A 21,130-nucleotide genomic window follows, 5' to 3' on the forward strand; every position below is an offset into this window, starting at 1 on the left:
CGAGAGGTAAAGGCAGAAGGACTTGACAAGGCCAGCTTGGCTGAACAGTGAGACCCTATCTGAAACATTTAAAAAAAGAAAGCATATTTGCTGTTTAAATCTTATTCCATTTTTGCTATTTTTCCCCAAAGAGTTATTTTTAAACTAAAAAAATAATTAATTCCTAAAGTTAGCATACAAAATAATAGGTTTCCTCATGACATCGTCATAAATATTAAAATCACATTCTCAAAATCTAATTTGTGTTGATTTGTAAATGTTTCCATCCTCTATTTAGAAGCTAATTTTGTAGATGTGTAACTGTTGCTGAAGACTCATTCTTAATTTTTACATCATCGAGTGTCAAATCAGTCCATAGCTCTAAATGGACTGTCCCCATTGCCCTAGTAAATAGAGTTTGTCCTAAGGTGTGCTGTGCCTGCGTTTCTCCAGACATGTTCTCTCCACTTGATTCAGATTGCCCTTAATTCCTACAAAGTCTACTTCACTGCAGACCTCCTTCACTGATTAGAACTATGAAAAAAGTACTTAAATTCTTCCAAATATTCCTCAAAATCATTTCTGTGCAGGAAATATGAAAAGCTATTTTTCTCATTCTAAGCAAGGTACAGTTTGCATCCTCAGAATCAACATGTTTCTTTACCAGGATAGCCCAGTCAGCCCCTCCAGCCATTTTCAAAACACCCTGGCCAAACACGCCATGTTCCAACTTGACATAGTAGAAAAAATATCCCCTTGGCTTTCCTGTGACAATCTTATTGTACTTGTGTACTGCAAAGGGCTTGTTTCTGTGTGTGTGCTCCTCCTCTACTTTAGAAGCGGGGCAGGGGTTAGTCATGAAATAGGTCCAAACCAGGTGCTGTAAGCAGAGCTTAGAGCGTGAAGTCCTCCCTGCTAGCTTTCTAAAGCCTGGACAGAAGACACTGCAGTGCCCAGCGCAGCCGGAAGAGCGGTGCAGGCTGTCTTCTCTGGCACCTCTGAAGCCGTGTCTGTCGCTCACAGTGCTGCATTGTGCCATCATGCTCCAGGCTGCCTGCGTTGAGTGGGCACTGTGTAGCTGCGTGTGCTGTACCCAGCTAGTCCCACACTTTCTTCCCCAGCTCACACATGTGAATGAAGGCCAAGATGTGTTCTCTGCCCCCCAAGTCAGTTGATTTTAGCTTCCCCCTATACAAAATGCCTTTGAAAGCCAGAGGCCAATAAAGCCAACATTAGCTCAGGCTACAACAGCAGAATGCAGAGGCTTGATAGCTTAGACGAAGGGCCAACAGGTTGAGATTCAAACAATGACCTCCTCTTGGTTCAACAGCAGGAAATAGGGGAATGGGAGGAAATTCTTATCTTTGATTGGGTGTGTGTGTGTGTGGTCATGAGAATGCAAGCATGTGTAAAAGCCGGAAGTCAACATCAGGGATCTTCCTCATCTCTTTTCTGTAAGTGGTAACTGCTCATTGGTTTCCCAGCCACCCAGACCTGAATAATCACACAGAAACTATATTAATTACAATACTGTTTGGCCAATGGCTTAGGCGTCTTCCTAGGTCTTATATCTTAAACTAACCTGTTTCTATTAATCTGTGTGTCACCATGAGGTTGTGGCTTACCAGTAAGGTTCCGGCATCTTTCTCCTTCATTAGCTACATGGCATCTCTGACTCTGCCTACTCTCTCTATATATCTCTGCTCTGATTCCCACCTGGTTTCACTCTGATAAGCCATTGGCCAAAACAGCTTCTTTATTAACCAATGATTTAAAAAAAAACATATTCATTGCACACAGAGGGGAAATCCCACATCATTTTCCCTTTTCTATCTAAATAATAAGGTTTTAACTTTAACATAATAAAATTACATATAACAAAACAGGTATCAAGCAAGAATTGGGAAGAAATTCTAGACACAAAAGAATAGAGTTAAGCACGGCTTCTTGGTAGCAGCATTTTCTTGGGTGGGCTCTGTTTGCAAGAGGCAAGTGCATCTTCTTTAAGAGAGGCTTCCTGACTCAGTGTTAGCAGGAGAAACTGAGTGGCTCCTTTAAGAGATGACTTTCTGGTTCGTGCTGGTGGCATGAATAGCTCTGAAGGTCCTGCACTTAAATGGGGTTTGTGAATAGCTTGCTACTAGTTGCTTAATGGCAACATAGACCCGCTGTGTTCCTGGATCTGGGGCAGTGAGCATGGCTCACAGAGCTAACAGTGAACATAACTCCACCATGTTGGACAGGGCAGAGCCAACAGGCAGAGCCGCGGAGTTGGTCCTAGACACTCCTACTTAGCATTTTTTTAAATAGGTGCTCTTGGTCAGAAAATGATTATAGATACACAATAAGACAGATTCAGATGAAAAAGACATCTGAATAGGTCACAGTGTTGGATAATGTACATGGACTTGAGAGAGAAAGATGAAAGTATACATATGGTCATAGATTAAAGGAAAAAAGATAATAAAATAAATATTAAAAAGTAATAGAGTAAAAAAAGTCATGTAAAGATGGAAAATACATATAGAATCTGGTTTATGTATGTTATTGTGTTTTCTTTGAATTGTTTGACTACAGAGAGACATTTGATTTTCTTAATCTTTTATTACAAGGACACTAATTCAACCCACCCTAGCTCCAGGATCATAACTCAACAACCTCCCAGAGGCCCAACTTTCAATTTCAAAACAGTGAGCATAGGCTTCAACATACGTGATAAAAGATGCACAAACACTGAGTTCATAGAACTTGATAAACGGACGTCTTCTAAAAGAACTATTTTATTTCTAACTATGGGGCTGCATACATGTGAATGCTGATGCTGCTGGTGGCCGATGCCCTGGGCCCAGATGGCCCTCAGCAAGAGTAGTACAGGCTCTTAATTGCTGAGCATCTCCTAGATCCACCGCTTAAGTGATGAAGGAAAATGTCCAGTGGCTACGCGTAGAGAATGAAGGGAAGGGAGACACACCGGAGAAGTGGATAGGTGCCAGCGGATGCCAATGGTGGTTTGACTCTCCCTCGTCAGCACTTGACCTCTGCCATGCGAGAGATCTATGGTTTCAGTATGTTTCTATGTATGTTAAAAATCCATAATGTCTTTTAAAAACTGAAATACACAGGTTAAATACACCTATTCTGAAAATTTAACGTTCCCAAATGCTCCAGAATCCCAGGCTTTCGCGCGCAGACACAATGTCACAAGTAATATGGATGGCCACAACATGGGTATATTAAACAGGGTACATACCATCACCTTTTGTCAGAGTACACACAGGGTGTGTGAAGCAGACGAGTGTGTGTTTAGACTTGGATGGCATCAACAAGGCATCTCATTATAAGCATGCAAGTAAACATCTGAAATAAAACTCCCTGGTCCAAGTGGTTCAGAGGCAGGACACAGGACCTGTAGCAATCAGTCAGTGTGTAATTCCGTCATGTTCTTGTTTGCTATCCTAAAAGGTAAAGAATATACTTGCTTTTTTTCCTCCTAATGAAGAAAAAAAGCCTTGTTCACTGTACTTTTAGTGAATAATCCTTTTCTGTTTGTTTATCTCTCCCTTCCCCATTCCAAAGGAATTTAGAGCAAAGTCAAGGGAATGGGACAAACAGGAGATCCTCTACCAGACTCACCTAGTATCTTTGGATGCTCAACAAAAATTACTATCTGAAAAATGCAATCAATTTCAGGTAAACTATTGTCTAAATTGGAAATTATAATTAGAGATTAATTACTGCCATCCTTGCATTCAGTATAGAATCTACTTACTCATGGAAATGTGAACTAAGGGCCAGCAGCCATCGTGGGCCTGGTGACAGTTCAACTATGTGCATGAGCCCCTTGCGACCATGGTCTCTGGCTGTGGCCCAAAGTCTGCTGCTGTTACATCTTTAGACAACATACGCCTTTATCCCTGTGTCAGCATTACAGCTCGGGTGGAAAGGTATCCTGGCAGCCAGGAGCCAAAGAGTACCACAAAGTCACACTGCACAACAATCCTCACACATGAGATTTGTCGGGAGGAAAAACAGAAACAGGGATGGCTGCCTCTGCTAGGGTGGGAAACAGCAGCGAACAGAACAGGATGCAGGGCTCATACAGAGTTCCTTGGGAAAGGGGTGGAGCTTTCCAGAATGGAGATTGATGGGATTTGGTGTACAGAGATTGGGTTTATTACTCTGTAGGGTGGGGTCAGGGTCCAGCAGTTAGGGTAGTTAGAGTGTTCTGTGGGTGGAATCTGGCAGTTAGAAATCTTCAGGGGAGGGGTCTGGGTGGCTCAAGACACTTAGACCCTGCACTTGGGGTCCAAAGGCAGGAGGGTCATGAGTTTGAGGCAAGCCTGCAGCATATAACAGGATTCTGACTCACAAACAACAACAGCAACAAAACAAAAACAAAACGAAGTATATGTGTACATGGTTTGTGTGACATGTCCTTACCCACGGTAGGATACGTCTATATGGTTTGTGTGACATGTCCTTACCCATGGTAGGATATGTGTACATGGTTTGTGTGACATGTCCTTACCCACGGTAGGATGTCTCTATGGTTTGTGTGGCATGTCTTTACCCACGGTAGGATATGTCTCTATGGTTTGTGTGACATGTCCTTACCCACGGTAGGATATGTCTCTATGGTTTGTGTGACATGTCCTTACCCACGGTAGGATGTCTCTATGGTTTGTGTGGCATGTCCTTACCCACGGTAGGATGTCTCTATGGTTTGTGTGGCATGTCCTTACCCACGGTAGGATGTCTCTATGGTTTGTCTGACATGTCCTTACTCACCGGTAGGCTGGGCATGTCCTCATTTTACTTTCCCCTTCAGCATTTCCCCATGCTCAGTGCATTCTGCTGTGTCACTAGCTTGCCCTATTGATATGTAGGTTTTATACATTAGGAATTACCAATAACAGTTATGTGTTGGCAACTGCTTTTCCCCCCCAATCTGTTTCTGGTTTTTATTTCTTTATCATGATTATGCAGTTGAATTAACATTTTTTTTTATTATAGCTTCTAGATTTTCTTTCTTGATTAATACCAGACCCCTTCCCTACTCCAAAATTATGCAAATACATTTTCTCCTCATATCATCTGAAATCGAGATTATAAACAAGCATAATGCTATACTGCACAAGCCAAGCTTAGTACTGACAGATATCTTTACTAATTTCTTTACTTCTCTGACTGCATGGAAGCTTAAATATGATATTCGCTGCTTCATTTACTTGATTATCATATTTCTCAGAAACAGGCACAAAATTACCAAACTCAGCTAAATGGTAAGAAGCAATGCCCAGAGGACAGCAGCCCTGAGATTCCTCGTCTGGTGTGCGAATCAGATCCTGGCTGTGAAGCCAGCCAGAGAGATGAGTTTATTATTGAAAAGTTAAAGACGGCGGTGAGTGAAATAGCACTGAGCAGGAGCAAGTTACAGGATGAAAACCAGAAGCTGCTACAAGAACTGAAGATGTACCAGAGGCAATGCCAGGTGAGGGTCTGCGCCAGAGGCGGTGCCAGGCGAGGGTCTGCACCAGAGGCAATGCCAGGTGAGGGTCTGCGCCAGGGGCGGTGCCAGGTGAGGGTCTGCACCAGGTGAGGGTCTGCACCAGGTGAGGGTCTGCACCAGGTGAGGGTCTGCACCAGGTGAGGGTCTGCACCAGGGGCGGTGCCAGGTGAGGGTCTGCACCAGGTGAGGGTCTGCACCAGGTGAGGGTCTGCACCAGGGGCGGTGCCAGGTGAGGGTCTGCACCAGGGGCAGTGCCAGGTGAGGGTCTGCGCCAGGGGCTGCACCAGGTGAGGGTCTGCACCAGGGGCAGTGCCAGGTGAGGGTCTGCGCCAGGGGCTGTGCCAGGCGAGGGTCTGCACCAGGTGAGGGGCTGCTCCAGGGGCTGTGCCAGGTGAGGGTCTGCACCAGGTGAGGGTCTGCACCAGGTGAGGGTCTGCACCAGGGGCGGTGCCAGGTGAGGGTCTGCACCAGGGGCAGTGCCAGGTGAGGGTCTGCGCCAGGGGCTGCACCAGGTGAGGGTCTGCACCAGGGGCAGTGCCAGGTGAGGGTCTGCGCCAGGGGCTGTGCCAGGCGAGGGTCTGCGCCAGGGGCTGTGCCAGGCGAGGGTCTGCGCCAGGTGAGGGTCTGCACCAGGTGAGGGTCTGCGCCAGGGGCTGTGCCAGGCGAGGGTCTGCGCCAGGGGCTGTGCCAGGCGAGGGTCTGCGCCAGGGGCTGCACCAGGTGAGGGTCTGCACCAGGGGCAGTGCCAGGTGAGGGTCTGCGCCAGGGGCTGCACCAGGTGAGGGTCTGCACCAGGGGCAGTGCCAGGTGAGGGTCTGCGCCAGGGGCTGTGCCAGGCGAGGGTCTGCACCAGGTGAGGGGCTGCTCCAGGGGCTGTGCCAGGTGAGGGGCTGCTCCAGGGGCTGTGCCAGGTGAGGGGCTGCACCAGGTGAGGGTCTGCACCAGGGGCAGTGCCAGGTGAGGGTCTGCGCCAGGGGCTGTGCCAGGCGAGGGTCTGCGCCAGGGGCTGTGCCAGGCGAGGGTCTGCGCCAGGGGCTGCACCAGGTGAGGGTCTGCACCAGGGGCTGCACCAGGTGAGGGTCTGCGCCAGGGGCTGCACCAGGTGAGGGTCTGCACCAGGGGCAGTGCCAGGTGAGGGTCTGCACCAGGGGCTGTGCCAGGCGAGGGTCTGCACCAGGGGCTGTGCCAGGCGAGGGTCTGCACCAGGGGCTGTGCCAGACGAGGGTCTGCACCAGGTGAGGGGCTGCTCCAGGGGCTGTGCCAGGTGAGGGGCTGCTCCAGGGGCTGTGCCAGGTGAGGGGCTGCTCCAGGGGCAGTGCCAGGCGAGGGTCTTTGCTTTTAGCTTCGTTTCCAGCTGTTGTTGATGAGCTGCACAGATGCTGGCTTGACAAGGATAAGGGCACTTATACACAGCTTCCTGTTGTACTGTCAACTCAGGTCAGAGCTCCCCTCCATAGTACTTCTCCCTGGAGTAAATGGAGTAATCTCATGGGTATGTTAGCTCTGGAGTCTTCTAGTAGCACACTGGCAATGTGTATTTTTACCAGTGCAATGGAACAGCTCCCTGTCAATGGCATGGAGCTGCTCTGACTCTTCGTTGGGACCTCCACATGGTAGTCCACTCCCATCACTGTAGCAAAGCACTCTGGGTAGACCATGATGATTAACTGATTCCTTTAGACTCACGGTTTGGGAGTGGCCTGAGTACTTCAGGCCTGTGGTGGGGCAGAACATCACGGTAGGGTAGCAGGGTAAACTAAAACCTCATGGCCCACAAGCAAAGGGGAAGAAGGACAGACTGGGGTGTCCACTGGACCCCATCTCCCAAGGGTCCAACCACCTGGCCCATAAAAACTCTTTGGGCCTGTCGGTGTCTGACCACCATACTTGGTCATAAGCCTCTGCGGAACAGTCTTCTGGAACTGAAGGTCTTGGTGACACCATCAGATCGATACATTTGTAGATCTGTAACCAACATGGTCTTCCTTAAGACAACTTTTTCTTTCTTTCTATTTTTTGTAATTAGTAGGGGCATTGGCAACAGCACCTTCAGAACCAGCGCTTGCTATCCCATCATCATCTCGTACTTGTGAGAATTCAGACACTTGAGACAGCCTCGCCAGCCTCTCTCTGCTTCTAACCCTCCTTTCCCACCTCTAAATGTTGTTTCTACTGCTTTCTTCATTCAGTTCACCTGTCTCTCGGCTCCTCTCATCTCTCCGTGTCCTGAAGCTCACTACCTGGGTAGACCCCTGTTTCTCTGGGAGATTCTGCCCCAGTAGCTTCTGCTCTCCAGTTCTCAGGGTCATTTCCTAGTCCTGGGCCAGCTCCTCCGTCCCCACACTGCTGCGTCACCATAGTACTGTCCTGAAACATGCACATCAACATCTGTCCTCCCCATGTCCTCTCCACTGTGTTTGGGAAGGGACAGAGCACATGGCTCCCACGTTCTCTCTTCCAGGATGTTTCTAAGAGACCTGCATCTCCCCCATCTTGAACTCCAGCTATGTCTGGTGAAAGTTATTATTTTAACATTAACTTGACAGATGTAAACAAATAAACCAGATTGAACTGAAAACACTAGACACCGGAACCAGGCGTCCTCCAGACACAGGACAAGTGTGGTGGCATCTTCCCTGGTTCTGTCATAGTCTAAGATGAATCCTTCTCTTCCTGGAGCTTGGCCATGCTCTCCCAGCACTCAGCTTGCTACTTACCCACCTGCCTGTGAGAACAATTTGCACAGGTGCTGGCTCCAGCAGGATTCTCTCCTTCTCTGGGATCGGACATTGGTCCTACCTTCTGTTTAAAGACAACGAGAGCACACGTTTCACTGCTGTCTTCACAGGTGGAGCCTGTACCGAGATCCCACACAATGAATAAGCAGATTATTTTCCTAGATCCTTCCAAAATATTCTGCCCTGGGCTTCAGTTCACACTGCATGGACTGAAGAACTGTTTTGTCTCTTGTTAGGGGCTTTTTAGCTCTGGTCTCTGCAAGTCTGTTCCCCTCAGTGCTTGCTAAGTGGCTAGGGACAGACATGAGGATCCAAAGAGCTTTGCTCGCCAGACTGTCTGGCCGAATAGTGAGCTCCAGGCTCAGCAACAACAAAACAAAAATAAATCTCCCTTTCTCAATAAAATAAAGCTAGGTGGAGAGCAAAAGTGATGCTCAGGGGCCACCTCTGTCCTCGCCACTGACGCGTGTGCACTCCCACACCACAGGCAGGCAAGGCACACGCACTCATGCGCACACACGCACACACAAATTACATGTATTAAATAAGGCAAACTCTTCAGACCTTATTTGGAACATGCTCAAGAGGAAAAAGTATCTGTTTTCCTAGAAAATTTATTTTTGAAAATTGAAAAGTAAGTTGGCTCAAAAGTTCCAGTTTCTCTTTGGAAAAAAGCACCAAGACTCCTGTGTTTTCCTTCCTTCTGTTTCCTCCTCCCTGTTTCATTCCCAGGTGTCACTTACGCCCTGTCCTTGCACTTTCTGTTGAATGCTGAGAGCCCATTGCTTAGGTGTGTCAGCTGATTTGAAGGTTTAAAATCACTGCCCCTCTCAGAGCATTAGACAGTTCCTAACTAGCCAGACGGGCCTCGGGTTTGTTCTACAAACATCTGCATTGTACCAAATAAGGATTAGTAGAGGTAAATAATACAAGAACCATAACGTGCAATTGCAAAAACAACGGCCCTCCCTTCTCAGTCACCTGACAGAATGCTCCACATCTTGCGTGTAAATGCAGAAAGACAGCAATCCTTATCTAAGCTGCTGTCATTTAATGGTTACAGTAATTCTGCTACCAGCTGTGTCTGCACCTCCTGGAGGCACGCACACCATTCGTCTTTCTGCAACCTTGAGAGGTGCCCGCACACACCTCATGTTTATTTACATCCTACACACCCTCTGCTTTTAAGTCTCCACTAGCGATTAATGACAAAGATAAGTGACTCTGTCTTTCAAACATCTCTGCTGGGAAAGTTAACTTCTCGTTTGCTTGTTAATGCATCACTGAGAGCTAGAGCAGCACCATCCAAAAGAAGTATAACCCAAGCATAGGTCTAACTGAAATTCTGGAGTGTTTGTTATTGTTCTTTGCTTTGCTTCATTGATTTGTTTTTGGAGAAAGGGTCTTGTGTAGCCCAGGCTGTCCTTAAACTCCCTATATAGCCTGAGGTGATCATGAGCTTTTCCTCCTCCACTTCCTGAACTGGGAGTTTGGGTGCACACCACCACACTCTGTTTCTGCTGCGCTAAGGACAGAAGCCAGGGCTTCGTGCACACTGGATAAAGCCCTGTCCCAGCTGAGCCCCAGCCTTGGCTGAAATTGTCTTGTAGTCACATTAAAAACTAGAGAGAAATGAGTAAATTGATATAAGTAGTATGTATATCAAATCATTGTCATCTAAGATGTAATCAAAATGTGAAAATTGTTAATGAGATATATTACAGCTTTTATACTAAGTCATCAAGAATCTGTGTGTGTGTAACACCTACAACACACCTACATTTCACTGCTAGATGCCTGGTCTATATTTGGTTTTCATAAAATGTCAAAATTAAAGGGAGCTTCCAGCACTCAGATTGCTCCAGACATGCTTGAAAATGTCCCAGTAGCGGTCCTTTCCCCAGATGTTTGACACATGGACAAATAATTGATTTGACTTTCATGCAAAATTGTGCCAATTTCAAAACGATCTCCTAGTTTTAAAAATCCATTAATTCTCATGTCGACTCATGCTTATTGAATCCAAAGCAAGAAGATAGAAGTTCTAGATTTGTCAATATCAACAAATCCTCCTGATTGTTCTTACACCATTTGCATTATTCTGCCAGCTACAGTCTATTTTGCCTCTTTATCTGTCAAATCATTATTTCCAACTTGTTCAATGTCTGCCTTAATTTACATTCTTGCACCTGTGGTGCAGGATCTTTGCACAGCGGGCTTCTCCTGGGTACTCATCACCACAGGGCATGTTTTCAAGAAACAGAGCAGACCACTCCCGTCACCCTGCCACCTCAGGTCACCAGCCTAGAGTGGGAACTGTCCCACTTCTCTCCCCCAAGAAAGACACGCCCACTCTCTGTTTGCTATTCATGTTCCATGGTGGGAATTTCACAAAGTAGTGTCCAGGCTGTCCCTTCTTCACCTGCATAACATAGCAGGTGGCTTTTGCATTAAGGTAAATTGCTTTTTTACTGTAGAATTAATTGTTTCACTCTTCTTTAATTTTTGAAATTTTAACTCTACCTGAAAAATCCCCACTTTTCAAAACAGAGAATATCTAAACTTATCTCATAAGACATCATTTTGAATGTGTTTTTCAACTCATTTCTGAGTCACCAGAAATGTGTGTGGCTAAGTATTGCAATCAGTTTTTTCCCAAACCCAGGCCCTTGGAAAAGAATTGTAACTGAAATCTTTTGTTTTAAGGAAACTTCCTAAGCACTCCCATCAGTAAAGAGGACTCATTGCTCATGACTGCCGAAAAGCAGAGTTAGCCCACAATGTGTACCGACTGATGGAAGGAAACTCAGAATGTGGTACAGCCACGAATGGGATATAATTCAGCCATCAATAGGAATAGATGTAGTTCAGCGTGGTGAACCTGGGGGACTTGCCAGAGGAAAGAACCCAGCCACAGGAGCCACTCACTGCATGGCTCCTCGGTTTCCTGCCAGCACTGTGCGGCAGCTCAACCCACAAGCCATGCTCACGCCTGCAATGGGGTCATCTGCCCTGTCAGTGATGCCAAGGCCTGTCTGTAACCCCACTTCCGACACCTCCTCCCTTCCCCAACACTCAGCCAGGCTCTGAAGCTCCCCATGCACCCAAATGCAGAACCTCCTCCGTCCGTTTGTTCTTCACTCCTGTGCCAGGAGGAGGCTGATGTCCTGCAGGTTCTCTCTCCCACCAGCTGAGGAGCCTCGGCCACTGCCCTTGCCCTTTCACTCCTGTCCACATCTCCACATCTCCACATCTCTGCTCCACTTCTGAACTGTGCAGGCCTTGCACAGACAGGCCCAGGGGGTCACTGCTATTCCTAGATACTTGAGCGAAGCTTGACTGTCATGGGCCGGAGAACACCAAGGCTCCTAACTCATGGCGTTGCTAGCTTTGGCGGGAAAGCTGAGTACCAGCTTTGGTCGTGAGATTATCTGTCATTTACTTCCTGTTCATCATTAATCAGAAAGTAGCAGCATTGATTAGAGTTCATACTTTGTGCTTTATTCAAACTGCATAGCTTCAGGTTTGCACGGTGTCACCACTTTGAGGTGGCTTGGTCATTTGTTCTTTGTCTTTGTCCAGGCCCGTGAGCTCTCTGAGGGTGACTAGCATCTGCCCTCAGAGTATGTAGGAGCTCACTGAGGACTTGTCCAGTGAGTGAAAGGAATTCTGTAAGACAGAGGAAGCAAAAGAGGAAACATGCCTTACTTAAAATTAAGTACATTGATTTTTAAGCATCAATTTTTAATTTTTAAATTATTTAATAGTTTCATAATATATATGGTGAATTTCAGCCATTTTCACCACCATTATCTTCTCCCAGAACCCACCTCCCCCACTGTATCCCTCCTTCTTCTGAACGGGTCCTCTCCCTACCGTCATGTGTGTGAATATGACTGCATTCAAGCATGTGTGTGAGACAGAGAGAGAGTGTGTGTGTGTGTGTGAGTGTGTGTGAGAGTGTGTGTGTGTATGTGAGTGTGTGTGAGAGTGTGTGTGTGTGAGAGAGAGTGTGTGTGTGTGTGAGACAGAGAGAGAGTGTGTGTGTGTGTGAGTGTGTGTGAGAGTGTGTGTGTGTGTGAGAGAGAGAGAGTGTGTGTATGTGAGTGTGTGTGAGAGAGAGTGTGTGTATGTGAGTGTGTGTGAGAGTGTGTGTGTGTGAGAGAGTGTGTGTGTGTGTGTGTGTGAGAGAAAGAGTGTGTGTATGTGAGTGTGTGAGAGTGTGTGTGTGTGAGACTGAGTGTGTGCTAGCGTGTGTAAGTGTGTGTATGAGAGAGAGAATTGTATGTGAGAGTGTGTAAGTGTGAGAATGTGTGTGTGCAATTATGTGTGTGGTATGTGCATGAGTGTGTGAGTGTATGAGTGATAGAGTGTCTGTGTGTATGTATGTGTGTGAGAGTATGAAAGTGTAGTGTCTGTGTGTATGTATGTGTGTGAGAGTATGAAAGTGTAGTGTCTGTGTGTATGTATGTGTGTGAGAGTATGAAAGTGTAGTGTCTGTGTGTATGTATGTGTGTGAGAGTATGAAAGTGTAGTGTCTGTGTGTATGTATGTGTGTGAGAGTATGAAAGTGTAGTGTCTGTGTGTATGTATGTGTGTGTGTGCGTGTGAGTGGGGGAGGTGACCTTGTGGGTGTCACTAGGATTGCTTCCATGGGTGTGGACTTACATACTATAACATGGCACCTTCCCTGTGGCTACATCATGGAAGACAAGGACTTCCATCACTACCCATAGCTTCCCTAGGAGGAGTGGGTCCTCAAGAGCCCTCTCTCCCCAGTGATGGGATGCTGACAGGCCCTGTCTTACACAGTTAGCCACAGCTGCCGTGAGTTCGTGAGCACAGCCGCCAGGCCATGTGCACTACACACCCTGTCAAACACTCCTTGTCCAGAGCCTCCCATTCAGGGCTGAGCCCACGGTCACTTATTCTCAGCATTTTGACCAGTCTGAGTTAACCACTGCCCACTGCAAAAAGTAGCTTCTCTGACCAAGGCCGAGAACACCACTGACTTATGGATATAAACAAATATTCAGAAGGCACTTTAACATGTTTGGTCAGCAAAGTAACAATAGCAGCTTCTCCCTGGGCCTTGTGATCTCCCCATCATCCCAGATATGAGTTGCCTCCTGTGGAGCAAGCCCCAGATCCAATCAGAATGGGACTGGTTGTCTCCATAGCATCTGTACCACTATTGCACCAGCAGGCACATGTTGCTTGGCATGTTGGTGCCATGCAGGGTCTCCCGCTGGGTAATACCACTGCCTAGTTGTCTCGCACAGCAGCCCGCATAGTATATTCTGGCACTATGCAAGCTGCCCTGCAGGGAGGGAGCTATCGGCTTGATCTCCCCGGGTCTTACAACCAGTATTTCAGCAGTAGGGTCTGATGGACCAAGAGCAATGGTGACGTCATGTATTGTTTTGAGGGCTAGATGTTAGTTCTTAATGTATGATGCATCGTACTTCTAACATGAATGTCAAAAATTTTTAATGCAGGCCATGGAAGCAGGACTGTCAGAGGTGAAGAATGAGCTACAGTCACGTGATGATCTTCTGAGGATTATAGAAATGGAAAGACTGCACTTGCACAGGGAGCTGCTGAAAATGGGAGAATTCCAGACTGCTCACGATAACAGGAAAAGGTACAGCTCTCACCTAAGAGTAACTTTCCCAAGGCAGGATGTGTGTGTGTGTGTGTGTGTGTGCATTCGAAGGCTTCATATTTGAACAAAGTTTATTTGAATTACCGTGCAGTCTTAAGGATATCAATAGAAAAACAGTGTAGACCTGGTGTTTAATTATAAATTTGCAGGGAAATGAGATTTACTCTTTTATTGTCTCTGCCTTGGTCGCCTATAAGCCTGACGCTAAGCTTTCCTCTTGCTGAGGAAATGGTGTGGTAACTTTGCACTCCCAACCTGCAGCTCCACATACAGAGCTAGTGCATGTCCTGGAGGCATGACTCGATGCCTAAACAGCTTGCTACTTTTCCAGAGGACCTTAGGCCAGTTCCCAGCATCCAGGTCAGGTGGCTCATAAACCCATAGCTGCAGCTCCAGGGGCCCTGGCGCCTCTGTCCTCTGAGGGCCCCTGTGCTCATGTGCACACACATACATACACGTAATTTTTTTTATATTTTTTTATTTTTTTTTAATTTATTTATTTATTAAAGATTTCTGTCTCTTCCCCGCCACCGCCTCCCATTTCCCTCCCCCAATTAAGTCTCCCCCCAGCCCGAAAAGCAATCAGGGTTCCCTGTCCTGTGGGAAGTCCAAGGAACCCCCACCTCCATCCAGGTCTAGTAAGTTGAGCATCCAACCTGCCTAGGCTCCCACAAAGCCAGTGCGTGCAGTAGGATCAGAAACCCATTGCCATTGTTCTTGAGTTCTCAGTAGTCCTCATTGTCCGCTATGTTCAGAGAGTCCGGTTTTATCCCAGGCTTTTCCAGACCCAGGCCAGCTGGCCTTGGTGAGTTCCCAATAGAACATCCCCATTGTTTCAGTGCATACACGTAATTTGTATGTATGTCCTTAAGAGCAGACATGTATTATGGCTTTCACAGTCACCCAATGGAGGTCTTCTGAGAATTCTCGGTGCTTGAGGTTCTGAAGAGATGGTCTGATGTCTTTAACAATTCGCTGGTGTGGAACTTTCTTCTCAGAATCAGAAAGCTAATGAAACGAATGATAGGGTTTTTAAAATCTGAATAGCTAAATGATCAATGCTATTTTACCGGAAGATAATTGTTACTGCTTTTTGGGCAGTAATTACTTCTTCAAAGTTGTAGGATATAGGTACACGGAAAGATGCCTTAGTGGTTAAGGTCAGTGAGAAACATACATGTAGTGTGTACTATGGTTGTGTGAGAAGCATGTTCACTTGTACATATGGGGGAGAAGACAACATTCACAGTAAAGCTGACAGCGGTCGGTTCTTCCAGGATTGTTATACATCAGTAACAATTACACTCACATGCTGTTGGCCTACATAAACTCAAATGTGGGGAGGGGGGATAACTATGATGGACAGAAAGATCAACCCAGCTTAGTTAGATACCTGTATGTCAGGGAATGGGGAGGGGGCAGAAAGATCAGCCCAGCTTAGACACCTATATGTCAGGGAGTGGGGGGGGCGGGGGAGTGCAAAAAGATCAGCCCAGCTTAGACACCTATACGCCAGGGAGGCCGCTATGATTTTGTACCTTTTGAGTGAAGCTTTATTTCCAATTTTTAAATCAATTGTTTCTCCACCATTGCTCAGATTTGGAGTTGTGGTGTTATCGTGTGCTCTGTGTTTCTGATGTCACTGGAAGGCCAGCTTACACTCACAGCTGACTGCTACCGAGTCACAGCAGACTGCAGTGGTGACCTCACCTAACTTCCTGGAGCTTCTGTTCGCCCTCGCACACCATGCTCTACTTTGTATTTTAATGACTGGCTCCAGTTTCCCAGAGAGGGAAGTGGCCCTCACTAGTTGCCTTTCTCTGAGTATCAAGTGGGGCTGTCCTCCTGGGAGTTCTCCTCCCTCACTGCCCCACCCCAGTATTGACAAGCGGCTGCTGTTCCATTTTATGTGCAAATAACCAAACACTGGGCACGCTAGAGTCGCCTCCCTGGCCACACTGTCAGAGGTCATCATTCAGCGCTCTGGTGACAATGTGCACTCCTGGACTCTGATGTATGTTTGTCTCACTACATCAGCACCCGATGTGCCAGCAGCTGAGTGTTTTTCCAAGTCCCAAGCTATTTTATTACAAGAGGAAGTCTTTTCTTATTCAAAATTCTACCTACAGGGAATGGAGGGCTGCCTTGGTGATTAAGAGCATTGGCTACTTTTACAGAGGTCTGGAGTTCAATTCCCAGCAAATCCATGGTAGCTTACAACCATGTATAACGGGATCCGATACCCTCTTCTGCAGACATGCAAACAAAGAACTTGGGTGCATAAAATCTATAAATAAATACTTTTTAAAAGTCTTATGTACATATGCAACCCTAGTAACCTGACTATTTTAATATATAATTGAAAGCCTGTTAACTGCTACCTTTTCTCCCATTTAAACCACTCATATTCAAAAAAGAGAAATATTCTCAGGGCTGAAATTATTAGAATTTGCAATTTTTTAGCTATTAGTGTTGATAATAGAGTGATCTGTCTCTACGCGGCCAGTGACATAGACTAACAATAAAATTAGCAATTCGCCAAGTTAAGCTTAAGTGTTGCCTATTTTATTTTTAATTTGTAGACTTGAATCGTCATATTCCCCTTCTACTAAAGAACCAGAAAGGAAAAGGAGAGAGTTGTTTGCAATGGTCTCAGATCAACCAAATCATGAAAAGGAATTAAACAAAGTAAGGAGTATGACGAGATCCATTCTTTCAGCTCTAAAGTCTCTGCATAAAATTGGCTTTAAAAATCTCCCTTCATGCTCCCTTCTTTCTTTTGCTGTATTTTCTCCAAAAGAAATGATCTACCAAGCGGATAATTCTGTTAGTCTGTGTGAACACAAATCTTGGGTTGTCTCCCAGCGGGCAGCTGCAGGTGAAATGTGGAGGTGCCTTGAGAGAGCCAGCCTGGTGCTCAGCAAGGGGGGGACCTGGGGGACCTCATCTCAGGCGGGGTGGTTAGTACTGTCGACATAATGAACAAACGTCTGTCTCTCCAGAGAGGGCACCGACTGTAGACCGCAGGAAGGATTCCACTCAGGGCTCATTTAGTAAACCAGTGAGTTTATTAATGTCCTACGGCAGTGGGCGCATGTTTGCAGGACCACTGAAAATGGCCCTGCAGGAGGGAAATGCATCAGAGAGGCTGCAGCCCTGGCTGGCATCTCCACTGCAGTCTCCTGTCTAAGCAACTGTTAACTGCCAAAATTAGTGGTTGGACTTTGGGGATCTTACAACTTTCTGGGCGCCCTGGGCCTTACCTTGCAGGGGGTAGATAGTTGCCTAAGTCTTATGAGCTGTGTTTTCAGGGCCGGAGGGATTGTTTCAACTCAGAGGAAAGGGAAATGAAACTTCCAACACCTCGAGGTATCTATGATGGGGGTGAAATGAGCCAATATCTGTTGACATGCTTGTGGTTCTTACCATGTGCCAGGAACAAACTGTCCCAAGGATTAACAAAGCCTGTCACTCAGTCCTCGCAATCGTCTCTATACATGGGATCTATGGCAATCCTCTTTTTACATTAGAGGAGATTAAGACACAGAGAAGTTGAATACTCCCATGTTACACAGACAATAGGTGGCAGACCCAAGTTTCAAATGTAGACTACCTCACAACAGAGACTACGTCCCTACCTCTGTCAAAAATCATGAGCTAATAATGCAACCTAATGCGTAAACAAAGCCTGGCTCAGGGGAACACCCGACAGATGTGGCCTACTGTGGTTTGGGCCACACCCGCATTTCTAAGGGCCCAGCACAGACTGTGCGGGGCTAAAAACATAAGATAAGGAGGGTCTAGTCATGGTTCATACGGAACCTGTGTTCTTCATTCTCCTACAACCAATATATCCTCCTTGTAATTCCACCAGCATCCATAAGAAATACATTGCAATGAAAGGTTTTGAATGGGGCTGAAGAGATGGCTCAGAGGTTAAGAGCACTGACTACTCTTCCAGAGGTCCTGAGTTCAATTCCCAGCAACCACATGGTGGCTCACAGCCATCTATAATGTGATCTGGTGCCCTCTTCTGGCAAGCATACATGGAAGGAATGTTATATACATAATAAATAAATAAATAAATAAATAAATATTTTTTTAAAAGAACCAATTCTTAAAAAAAAAAAAAAGAAAGAAAAGTTTTGAATGGGTGTCGTAATTCGCACCATTAATCCTAACACTCATGAAGTTGAAACAGGAGAATTGCAGCAAGTCTGAGGCCAGCCTAGGCTATACGTCAAGACCCTGTCTCTGTCCTCCATCCCCTCAGAAGACAGACCCTGGCAGAGCTCCTGAGAACTGAAGCAGGTCCAGCACAGAAAACAGAGCAGCTGCTGTTGCTGTCCTGTTCTGAACACTGATACCATGCAATCCCATAAAACTGAGTTCACTGATTTTAAAAAGATAACTTTCAAAACCTGCTCTTTACTGATATGTCCAAAGACTGTGTCATGGTAGAAGGAGTGACTAACGCCATGTATAGTTAGACTCTCCTGGAGCTCAGAGACGTCCAACCAATTCAGAGAGACAGAGTAAAATCAAGACTCCTTGGAGTCAGACTCTGAGGTAGAGAGAGACCAAGGTACAGATCTTCCAGGCCCCTAGAGGCTGCAGCGCCGCCATGCAGGGCCTTAGTAACTAGCTGCAGCTCCCAGAAATATCTACAAAGAACATTTCCATTCCATTGCAAGGACACTAACAAGTGCCATGCACTATGAGTCTTGTGGGTGGTTTTTCTTTTGTGGGTACAGAGCTGTTTTTCGTTACTTATTTTATGATACAATTCACATTAAAAAAGAAGCCATGTTATTGGAAGCACAGATAAATCAATCTCATTTAGAAAAAGGCTCTGTGGAAGAGTATGTTGTTTTAATATCTAACAACTATAAACTAATAAAAAATCTTAATCGTCTTTCAGAATAGCATATTCATTTTCTTAATTTTCTGAGTTTCATTTTGAAGAGGACCATGCTAAAATACACCCCAAGGACATAAACAGTAAATTCCAGACCATCAAGCTGCAGAACAATCAGCTGGCTCACCAAATAAATTGTAAGGATGGAAACTAGAGAGGGATGAAGCAGAGAGATTCAGAGGGAGTGAGCAAGACGGCCGAGCAGACCGAGGGCCTTCCTGCCAAGCCTGATGACCTGAGTTCTGTCGCCCAGACTCATGGTAGGAAGAGTGAGCCAACCCTTGTGAGTTCTCAGAACCTCCACATGTACACCATGGCATTCACGTGAACACACAAGCAAAGGTAATTTAAAGAGAACCATCACTCTCTGTAAATTCGAGGCCAGCCTGGTCTACAGAGTGAGTTCCAGAACAGGCTCCCAAGTTACAGAGAAACCCTATCTCAAAAACACAAAAAGAGAGAGAGATCTGTCACATATACTGGGGTTAGGTCACATCACTGAGACTCTTGCTTTGGGAAGCTGTACAACATGCTCCTGGTTCATGTTTGCTGAGTGGCAAAGTTAAGATCATGTGATTTCTAAGTCACATGTCTAATCTTAGTAATCAGAGCAGGATCAGAGAAGAGTGGGTGGTGCCTAGCCTAGGACGCAGCACATTGACCTCTGGACCCATGTGACCCCCTGCATTAGGCCTTCTTTCCCTGGGTGTCAGTCCTAAACCCTGGCCATCCCAGTGCGCTGCCCAGGACGGATGGGGCACAGGGTCTAGGAAGTGACTCCCATTCATGAGAACTGTAACTAGAACATGAGATTACGGGACTGGATGAGGAGACCAGCCGGACACAAAGAGAGCGCTTGGAAAAGGAGAGCCAGGTGGGCATAGTGAGATCCTAATTCAGTTTCACAAAAAGGAAAGAGCCCCTTCTTCCTATAGAGATACACACTGGATTTAAAAACGGAAATGTGAAAGAGTCACTTCTTCCTTCTAAGTGTCCGAGTATATTCACAGAAGTCTGTGGATTCTCTTGATTTCCCTCTCTGGCCTTACTTCTTGGCGCACAGAGGGTGAAAACACTCCAGGCTCCCTCAGTGAATGCAGTTCTCCAGCCCCACCCTTGGCTGCATTCCTTTCACCTGGCTTTCTGGCTTCCACCTACCCTTCAGGACTTTCCTGATGATGGCTCCTTTGGGAAGACCATCCGAACTCAAGCTCCCTGCCCCCGGTCGCCCCCCCCTCCCCCGCACCTCCCAGCTGGGCTATGCACCCTCCAGGACACTTCTCAAACATCAGTTACCACCCTGTGCTATAAATACCTGTTTATCTTTCTCCCTGTCCCTTATGCGGGAGAGGGATCTTTTCTTAACACCCTTGAAAGTGTGCCCCATCCGGATTAACTTCCTGAGGATTTCAGTTGGGACTTTGTTTTGTTTTTGTTTGTTTGTTTGTTTTTCACTTTTGATGGTTTTGGGTTTTGGTTCTTTTCTCTTTTTTTACCCTCTGGTATGAAGTACTTTTAACATTTATATTTCATTGTTATGTCACATTTTATATTTTGTGAGGTAAATCCTGATTTTCTTCTTCCTTAACCACTAATGTTAGAATTTCTTTTCCAAAAACCAGTCAACGTGTATAATTTAATAGTGAATTTCTTTGATTTAGCTGGCCTGACTAATCATTGACAAGTACTCTTGATTTATGTCTAGACATTTTTCTTTGCTCAGAATGTTCCTGTGTGGTGGACATGGCGTACCTGTAACAGAGGTGGTTGTGCAAACTTGGTGGTAGCATATTTGCTCAGTAGAACGAAACTCACTGTTAACTTTATATTTGTGCAGAACACCTAAAACCACTTTTGCTGCTGCAGTTAGTGCGGTTAATTCATCTGCACATTTGTCTGTTAACCAGGCAGAACAGAGGAGACTTATCTAATGAGATACATGTTTATACTTAAATAGTTTTTAAAAAGCAGGATTTCAGGGTTGAATTTTAAGAGCTCTGGATTCTTGTGCCAGATCATTTTCAGACCTCTGTAGAGAACTCACAACAAGGACTTTTATACTGTGGATGCTGATTGTGCTGTGCTGTGGAGAAAACCAAAGCAGCTGTGAGCTCCAGCTTCATAGTGTAACAAGACTCGTTACATAGTAAGAGTCAGTAAACTTTCTACTCAACTAAAAGACAATACTTTTTTGAAGAAACCAAAATGTTTATATTTTATACTGCACTTTAATGTATAAAGGTGCAAAAGAGCTGCCATGGCAGTGGGAATCGTGGTCCTTGGCTGGCCTAGATTGGAACCCAGACTTGTGACTGGGGGTG

At 46.0% G+C, this 21,130-nt stretch overlaps 1 protein-coding gene across 2 annotated transcripts in view; it reads left to right on the forward strand.

Moving 5' to 3' along the window:
• The window catches only part of Deup1 (deuterosome assembly protein 1), a 68,796-nt gene that overhangs the window by 24,874 nt on the left and 22,792 nt on the right, over nucleotides 1-21,130 (forward strand). For both annotated transcript variants that reach the window (XM_075967998.1, XM_075967999.1), the window contains 4 exons: nucleotides 3,556-3,669; nucleotides 5,228-5,470; nucleotides 13,725-13,870; nucleotides 16,474-16,579. In XM_075967998.1, coding sequence (XP_075824113.1) covers nucleotides 3,556-3,669; nucleotides 5,228-5,470; nucleotides 13,725-13,870; nucleotides 16,474-16,579 — 609 coding nt within the window. The remainder of the gene's footprint in view (nucleotides 1-3,555; nucleotides 3,670-5,227; nucleotides 5,471-13,724; nucleotides 13,871-16,473; nucleotides 16,580-21,130) is intronic.

This window comes from Microtus pennsylvanicus, chromosome 3 (genome assembly GCF_037038515.1).
Source record: "Microtus pennsylvanicus isolate mMicPen1 chromosome 3, mMicPen1.hap1, whole genome shotgun sequence".
Lineage (NCBI taxonomy): Eukaryota > Metazoa > Chordata > Mammalia > Rodentia > Cricetidae > Microtus > Microtus pennsylvanicus.